Source organism: Piliocolobus tephrosceles, chromosome 19, assembly GCF_002776525.5.
Source record: "Piliocolobus tephrosceles isolate RC106 chromosome 19, ASM277652v3, whole genome shotgun sequence".
Lineage (NCBI taxonomy): Eukaryota > Metazoa > Chordata > Mammalia > Primates > Cercopithecidae > Piliocolobus > Piliocolobus tephrosceles.
Genome location: NC_045452.1, coordinates 10925598 through 10934721, shown reverse-complemented (window position 1 = coordinate 10934721; position 9124 = coordinate 10925598). Strand labels below are relative to the sequence as shown.

The window sequence follows — 9124 nt, the reverse complement described above, 5'->3', positions numbered from 1 at the left end:
GACTTCGCTTCCTCCTTCACTGGGGACTTGGCCTTCTCGGGGGACTTCGCTTCCTCCTTTGTTGGGGACTTGGCCTTCTCGGGGGACTTCGCTTCCTCCTTCGTTGGGGACTTGGCCTTCTCGGGGGACTTCGCTTCCTCCTTTGTTGGGGACTTGGCCTTCTCAGGGGACTTGGCCTCAGCCGGTGACTTTGCTTCTTCCTTCACTGGGGACTTGGCCTTCTCTGGAGACTTGGCCTCAGCCGGTGACTTTGCCTCTTCCTTTGCTGGGGACTTGGCCTTCTCGGGGGACTTGACCTCAGCTGGAGATTTTGCTTCCTCCTTCTCTGGAGACTTGGCCTCAGCCGGTGACTTTGCCTCTTCCTTTGCTGGAGACTTGGCTTCCTTCTCTGGGGATTCAGCCTGTTCTGCTGGGGGAGACTTTGCTTCTTCTTCTCCCCCTTCTGCCTCCTCCTCTTCACCCCCTTCTTCCTCCTTGCCCTCCTCCTCTTTGGCCTCTTTCTCCTCTTCTTCAGTCACTTCTTCAGTTACTTGGGTCTCCTCTGTCTGTTCCTCCACAATCACAGTTTCTTTCTCAGACTTCTCCACCACTTTGACCTTCTCTTCGCTTTTGACCTTTATGTGAGTGGACACAGCGGGAATTTTGGGGAGTCCTTCGGGAAGCGAGAAAGGAATTGGGCCAAAGCCAATCCGACACTCTTCACCTTCCAGGAGTTTTCTGCAGGATGGATAATGGAACACAGTACCATACACTCAGAGCAAATTCACTATTTGGGTTCTTCCTAGACTATCCTGAAGGTCACTGACACTGAATGATATGGATTTTGGTGGAACAGGAATGTGAAGGGTGGGCATTATAAGCCTGGAGAAAGTCACTTGGCAAATCATTCCAGTGACCACCCAGAATATGTAACCCAGTGGACTGGGTTTTTTTGTGTGTGTGTGAGACAGGGTCTCGCTCTATTGCCCAGGCTTAAGCAACTGGTCTTCTTCAATACAGCTAAGCCTGAAACTTTTGAAATAAAACAACTTTTGCCCCATAAAAAAGGCCCTCAAGAGAAAGCTCCTGAATAAATTTAACAAAGGTTAAATTTATTGTACCTCAAACTAAAATATTATTCAAGAGAACCCTGGGAGCCTGAGCAAACAATTCCACTTTTTTCTCTTTTTGAGATGGAGTCTCGCTCTGTCGCTAAGGCTGGAGTCCAGTGGCACAATCTTAGCTCACTACAACCTCTGCCTCCAAGATTCAAGCAATTCTCCTGTCTCAGCCTCCTGAATAGCTGGGAGCAGAGGCACACACCACCACGCCCAGTTAATTTTTGTATTTTTAGTAGAGACGGGGTTTCACAATATTGGTCAGGCTGGTCTCAAACTCCTGACCTCAGGTGATCCACTCGCCTCAGCCTCCCAAAGTGCTGGGATTACAGGTGTGAGCCACCACGCCTAACCACAATTCCACTTTCATAAATTTGGGTTTAAGAGGTCTTAGAATGCTCCCATTTGAATCGCGAGTGTCTCTCGTCACCCTGTATTACCATATTTTGAGTTTCAGGAATAGGGTAGAGGCTGCAGTTTCCCCTCTTGGCTTTGCTCCTCACTACATGGGTGACCTTGGCCAAGACACACAAACTCTTTGAGCCTCAATTTCCTCATTGGAAAAAGAGGGTCATTAGAGTCCCTACATCAGAGGGCTGTTTCAGTGAGACAATGAACGGAAAAGACTTGGCAGAGTGCCTGTCTCAGAGTAAGTGTGGGGTTACCCCTCAGACTAGTGCTTCCCAAATTTAGCAGCACACAGATGACTGGGGATCTTATCAAAATGCAGATTCTGATTCAGCAGGTCTGGGGAGGGGCTGAGAGTCTGTCTTTTGTTGTTGTTGTTGTTGTTTTTGAGACAGTGTCTCACTCTGTGATGACAGGCTGGAGTGCAGTGGCATGATCATAGCTCACTGAAACCTCCAACTCCCGGGCTCAGGTGATCCTCCCACGTCAGCCTCCTGAGCAGCTGAGACTAAAGGCATGTGCCACCATGCCCAACTATCTTTTTTTTTTTTGTATTTTTTGTAGAAATGGGGTTTTGCCATGCTGCCCAGCTTGGCCTCAAACTCCTGAACTGAAACAATCTGTCTGCCTTGGCCTTCCAAAGTGCTGGGATTACAGACATGAGCCACCACACTCGACCGAGAGACTACCTTTCTGATAAGCTCTTGAATGACGCCAGTTCCGCTGGTTAATGTGCCATGCTTTGAGTAGCAAGATTACAGACTAGAGCCAAGAAGTAGGAAGCCACGGGTCACCAGTCAGAACTGGGACAAGTCCTTGGGGGATCAGTCCTGCTCCTTAGCCCTGGCTCCCCCAGGTCTTATTCCTGAGACTGGCTTTCTCAAGACTGCCATTGACTAAGGATTCCCTCTGTGGCAGCCCAGTGGTACCTGTGCTTCCTGGATTAGCTTGGGAATGGGATTAGCTCATCTTCCTGACAACCCTATGACATGGGTGGCCTTATTATCATCTCCATTTTATTTCCCCAAGAAGTGAATACTTGCAGAGCTAAGAAACTCTCAAGGACAGAGTTTTAAAGCTCCCTGACAACTCAAGCACCTCTTTTCCCTCCAAAGCAGGCCTCTGGCTGGCTGGATTTGGGGAGGGGATAAGGAACTTCCACCCTCTAAATCATTTCAGAATGAAAGTAAGTCACTCTCAAGACTCATTGGCTGGGCGCAGTGGCTCACGCCTGTAATCCCAGCACTTTGGGAGGCCAAGGTGGGCAGATCACCTGAGGTCAGGAGTTCGAGACCAGCCTGGCCAACACAGTGAAACCCGGTCTCTACTAAAAGATACAAAAAATAGCTGGGTGTGGTGGCAGGTGCCTTAATCCCAGCTACTTGGGAGGCTGAGGCAGGAGAATCACTTGAACCAAGGAGACAGAGGTTGCAGTGAGCTGAGCTAATGCTGCTACACTCTAGCCTGGGCAACAGAGTGAGATTCCATCTCAAAAAGAAAAAAAAAAGACTCATGTATCTCACAAAGTAAGAGTGGCTGCCAGGGGCTGAAGGAAGGAGAGAATGATAATGATGGCTTCTTGGGTATGGAGTTTCAGCTTGGGATGATGAAAACAGTTCGGGAGACAGTGGTTATGGCTGCACAGTAATGTGAAAGTACTTAATATCACTGAACTGTCTACTTAACATGGTTAAATGGGGCTGCACATGGTGGCTCACACCTATAATCCCAGGACTTTGGGAGGCTGAGGTGGGCAGATGGCTTGAGTCCAGGAGTTCGAGACCAGCCTGGCTAACATGGTGAAACCCCTTTTCTACTAAAAAAAAATACAAAAATTAGCCAGGTGTGGTGGCAGGCACCTGTAATCCCAGCTACTCAGGAGGCTGAGGCACAGGAATCGCTTGAACCCAGGAGGGAGAGGTTGCAGTGGGCAGAGATCGCACCACTGTACTCCAGCCTGGGCAACACAGTAAGTCTGTCTCAAAAAAATAAATAAAATAGAAAATAAATAAATTGGTTCAATGGTAAATTGTATGTTTTATCTATTTTGCCGCAATTTAAAAAGAGTCTTGTCCCTAAGACAGGTAGGCTGCCTAAACGGGGTCTTGCAACCCAAGGCTTAGCGTCTCATAGGAACACAAGGTTTCTCCACCATGTGACGGCCCCTGTGCGTCTCACCTGTAAGCGGCTATCTCTATATCCAGAGCCATCTTGACATTGAGCAGGTCCTGGTATTCTCGCAGCTGGGCTGCCATCTCCCACTTGGTGTTCCTCAGCTCAGCGTCCAGCTGCTGAATGGCTTCCTGGAAAGGAGAGGTGACACACATCACATGCCAGCCAGTGTCTGGCCCTCAGTACCAGGGAAGCTGCAGCGGGCTGTGCAACCCCAGAGTAGGCCCATCCAGCCAGGCTCACTGGGGCCAACCCCAACCCTGCTGGAGCTGTTGGGTCCTCATTAGTGGACATGGAACAATCTGGAGCAAAAATTCTGCTGTATAATGACCTCAGCCTGGGGAAGGTCTGAAATGAAATTCATCAGACGTCAACAGTTGTTCCTGTTTGTTTGGCTGGTAGGATGATGGGAGAACTTTTAGAGATCTTGAGCTTAGAAAGTGCTCAGTGAGGACAGGAGGGGTGGCTCATGCCTGCATTCCCAACACTTTGGGAAGCCGAGGAGGGCGGATCATTTGAGGTCAGGAGTTCAAGACTAGCCTGGCCAACATGGTGAAACCCTGTCTCTACTGAAAATACAAAAATTAGCCGGATGTGGTGGCATACGTCTGTAGTCCCAGCTACTTGGGAGGCTGAGACAGAAGAATCGCTTGAACCCAGGAGGCGGAGGTTACAGTGAGCCGAGATCGCACCACTGTACTCCAGCCTGGAAGACATAGCGAGACTCTGGTGGTTCATGCCTGTAATTCCAGCATTTTGGGAGGCTGAGGCAGGAGGATCGCTTCAGCTCAGGAGTTTGAGACCAGCCTGGGCAACACAGTGAGACCTCATTTCTACAAAACAATTAAATAACTAGCTGGACATGGTGATGTGCACCTGTAGTCCCAGCTACTCAGGAGGCTGAGGCTCAAGAATCTCTTGAGTCCAGGAGGCAGAGGTTGCAGTGAGCTGAGATCATGCCACTGCATTCCAGCCTGGGCAACAGAGTGAGACTCCATCTCAAAACAAATACATAAATAAATAAAAGTCTATCTCTTTAATCTTTCCAGCTCTGCAAAGCAGGCTTTTTTTTTTTTTTTTTTTTTCATTGCTGGAAAGGAATTCAGATTCAGAGAATTAGATAACTTTCCTAGGGTCACGCACCTGGAAAGTGCTGGTATGTCTGACTCCAAGGGCTACAATCTTAACCACTACAATCCTACTCAGTGAGGGACAGTAACTTGTCCAGGGTTACCCAATCAAGTAAGGCAGTCTGGCTGTCTGCCTTGCCCCTGCCCACCTGGTAGGATGCAATGTCGGCCTGATGACGGTCCTCCAGCTCAGAGCGCTGCCTCTCCAGTGAGTCCTTGGTGCTTTTCAGTGCCTCCAGCTCTGTGGTCCTGGCCTGCAGCTGACGCCGGTACTCAGTTATCTCCTCCTGCGCTGAGCGCATGGCGTCTGTGTTCACCTTGGCTGCCTCCGACAGTCGGTCCAGCCTCACTGGGGGAGAAGGTAGCAGGGCACAGGGTTAGACACACCTGGATTTGGGTTCTAATGCCCAGATTTTTGTTTTTTGAGACGGAGTCTCACTCTGTCGCCCAGGCCAGAGTGCAGTGGCGCAATCTCGGCTCACTGCCAGCTCCGCCTCCTGGGTTCAAGCGATTCTCCTGCCTCAGTCTCCCAAGTAACGGGATTATAGGCACCCGCCACTATGCCCAGCTAATTTTTTGTATTTTTAGTAGACATGGGGTTTTGCCACGTTGGCCAGGCTAGTCTTGAACTCCTGACCTCGTGATTCACCTGCCTCGGCCTCCCAAAGTGCTGGGATTACCAGCGCTTTTACCTCGTGATTACCTCATGAGCCACCGCGCCCGGCCTAATGCCCAGACTTTGAAGGTGACACACGTGGATATACCTACTGCGTGTGCCAGGCACCATCGTGGATGCTTGACTCACTGTCCTGTGAGGTAAAGGCAAGTAACTACTCCCCAAGGCCACCCAGCTAGTGAGTGGCAGAGCTGGGACTCAAATCCCCAAAGATCAGGCTCTGTCTCCCGCAATGTGGGATCCAAAAACCCTGCAGGGCAGAGGAAACCCTGTTCCAGCTCCCTGGTAAGGGCCTGGCAGTGCTGGGGGGTTCAGATGTTATACCTGGCCCATGGGGCTTAACACTGAGCTGGAGGCTGGAGGCTTGTGGCGAGAGGCAGGAGGGTACCGTGAGCAATCAGGTCACCTTGTAGCCATGGTCCCTTCCTTACAGGTTTCTGCGCAGAGTCCAAGGTCATTGCAGAGCCCGTGGCCTGGGTGCCAACCCCCGGTCCCTTTCTCCACCTAGTTGCGCATGCCCCTGAGCATTGGTAGCCACACCCCAGCCTCTGCCAGCAACCAGTTCCTGGTTCCCAGGAAACCTTCCAGGGGCAGTGGAGGTCTGGAGACTGGTCTTTAGCTCATGAAAGTGAACATCCTGAATCCCCAGATAGTGGCACCCAGGACATGAGTCTTGGTGGGGAGGGAGGGAGGAAGGAAGGAAGCCAGCTGAGTGGGCCAGTAAAATTCTGGGACGTCTGTCCCTATGACTGGCAAATCCAAAAGAGGTTTGCACAGGGAGGGGCCTTGCTGCGGAGATGGAGGAGGGGATGATTCTGCTCTGCAGAGGAGTGGAAAAGGAACAGAAAAAGCTATGCATCCAAATCCCGGTTTTCCTGGCTTTCCCTGCTAGTGCTGGCAAAGACTTAGAAACCATCCAGGTGGTTGGGGATTCTCAATTATTGTGAATTACAGATGCTTTTGGAAAATCACTGAAGCCTCTGCCCTCTCTCCCAAAAACAACGCAAAGTTTTATAAACAGTTTCGTGAGAGATCACGGAACTCCCCGAATTAAGCAGCCCAGTTGATCTACCCCACTCTTTCAACTCAAAAAGAAATTAAAACCAGAGAGGGCAAGTGTTGGTCAAGGTCACCCTGCAGCTGCTGGGCACAGCTTCAAGGCAGCACAATCTAGCTCACTCAGGGTTGCAAGGAGTTGGGGGAGGGGCAGACTTGGGAGGCTCCCAGCTTTCCTAAAGGAGAAAGGGGACATTAAAACATGAACGGGTCCACCAGCCACCTCGGACACCGGCAGCAATTGATTGTGGTAATGGTTCCCCCTAGGAAGAAAAGACGGGAAAAGGCCCTGCCACACCCCACGTGGAAGATTAAGGTAGGGACATTAAGCACTGAGCACGGAGTGGGGAGGAGTCTGGTAGGGGAGAGAGGAATAGGGTTCCTTGCAGGGTGCAGGAGAAGGGGTGGCAGCATTGGCGGGGAAGCCTTGCTACTTAGAAGGGCTAAGAGTCTCCAGCACGTGCAGACCAGAATCCTGCATCACTTTTTTCCTATAGAGGACACTTGTTTTGTTCTCGACTGGGGAGCGACATCAGAGTGGGGTTGCCTAAGCTTGGGGTAGAGAGCAGCGGGGGGCCCAGAGCTTAAGTACAGCTCTAAAGAACCTGGAAAGGGGGAACCGAAGGACAATCCAGAGTTGGGTACGTCCCACAAGAGACCCAGAGTAAAACCGCGATTTAACTAGGGGCATGCACTTTGCAGAGGGAAGGTGAGCAGCTCCCCCTTGAGTCACACCGCCCAGAAGCTCGCTGCGGGGTCAGCGGGGGCGCCCCTCCCCCCTACCCGCGGGCCTGCGCACCTCGGAACCACTCCTCGGACTGTAGCGTGCTCTGCACCGCGTGGCCTTCAAGTTGCGCGCGGATCTCGCGCAGCGCCGACGTCACGTCGCACTTGAGGGCGTCGCGCGTCTCGGCCTGCACCTGCGCCTGCGCGGCGCTGGAGCCCTGGATCTGGCCGAGCAGCTCTCCCACCTCCTCCTGGTGGTGGCGCCGCAGGTAGCCGCACTCCTCCTGCAGCGCCTGCGCCTTCTTCTGCAGTTCCACCCGCGCCGCCTCGGCCTCCTGCGCGAAGCGCGCGAGCGCGCGGGCCGCCGCCTCAGCCTCCTCTCGCTGCCGGGCCTCGTCGTCGAGGCGCTGGCGCACGTGCGCGATATCCTCGAGCAGGTGCTCCTGCTCCAGGCGTAGTTGACCGCGCGCCGCGCCCAGACGCAGCACCGCGCCGCGCATCTCGCGGACCTCGCGCTCGTACAGCTCGCCCATAGCGGAGCGGCCCGCCTGCTGCTGCCGCAACGCCGCCGCCTCGCCCTCCAGGCTGCGGTTGTGCGCCTCCAGCTGCCGCACCTTGTCGATGTACCCCGCGAAGCGGTCGTTCAGCGCCTGCAGCTGCTCCTTCTCACTGCGCGCTGTGGCCGCCGCCACCACGCAGCCCTCCGGCCCGTTGCTCAGCGTGTCCAGCGAGTCGGTGCTCGAGGCGGCGCCTGCGCCGCGGAAGCGGCTGGGCGAGGCGGATACGGAGCTCACGGACGTCCGTGTCCACGAGTGGAAGCCGCTGGAGGAGCCGGCGGCGGAGCGCGTCCCGCCTGCGCCGCCCTTTCGGGCCAGCGCGTAGTGGAGGCTGCCGCCGCCGTGCAGCGGCGCGAACGGGGCGCCCAGCAGCGCGTCCGCGCCGCCGAAGCTCATCATGGCCGGAGCAGGTACGCGGGGCCGGGACGGGGCTGGAGGCACTGCGGCAGCACCAGGGCGCCGGCCCTTTTATAGCCGCCACGGCCGGGTCCAACCCCTTGGCAGTGAGGGGGTGGGGAGGAGGGCCCCGCCCTCTCCGCCTCCTCCCCTGCGGCCCCCGGCTGACCGGCTCAGCCGCAGTGAGAGGGGCGGGGCAGGGGACCGAGGACGGAAGGGGAATCGACGCTGCGTCAGAGGAGACCCCCGAGTTCGGGGAAGCGGGCAGAGGACTCCCGGAGTGGGCCAGTGAGGACCCCCGGGTATGCGTCGGAAGAGCCTGAGAGTGTGTTCGGAATAAGAAAGGGGACTTGAAACAGGGAGAGGACAAGGAGAAACCTGATGGGAATAGGGGCAGGATGCCCTCGGGATGGAGCAATGGAAGATTGCAGTCAGTAGGATGACGGGATCCCTGTCTGAGAGAGGACACGAGGCTTTCCAAATAGTTAAGAGAGGCCCTCAAGATAGGGGGTGCAGAGACTGTGCAGCCAGCCCCGGAATAGAGGAGGGAGCAAGACAGTCCTGAATGGGAGCATGGACGCTCCATAGAACGGAGACAGGAGACCCCTGACCCGGGGAAGTACAATGTTCTCCTAATATCTAGAGGACCCACTTGGAGAGCGCTCAGGAAACTCTGCGGCCAGCCCTGGAATAGATGAAGGGGGACCTGGAGTTGGGGAGAATACCAAGACTACCCTCAATGGGGGTATGGGAGACACTGCAGAGGATAGAGAGAGGGAACCCCAGATGGGTGGGGTTGGGAGGGGGCAAAGCGTTCTATAAAAAGTCTGCAGTGGCCCCCGAGAGAGGAGACAGGAGACCCTGCTGCCAGCCCCAGTAAAGGGGACGGACCCTCAGCGAAGCGGG

General features: G+C 54.4%; 1 protein-coding gene across 1 annotated transcript in view; it reads right to left on the bottom strand.

Annotated features, from left to right (window-relative positions):
* Positions 1-8288, bottom strand: part of NEFH (neurofilament heavy) — a 9723-nt gene extending 1435 nt beyond the window's left edge. The window contains 4 exon segments of the mRNA XM_023190775.2: positions 2-717; positions 3684-3808; positions 4957-5156; positions 7339-8288. Of these exon segments, the coding sequence (XP_023046543.2) occupies positions 2-717; positions 3684-3808; positions 4957-5156; positions 7339-8221 (1924 nt within the window). The 5' untranslated portion in view covers positions 8222-8288.
* Positions 8289-9124: the final 836 nt, after the last annotated feature.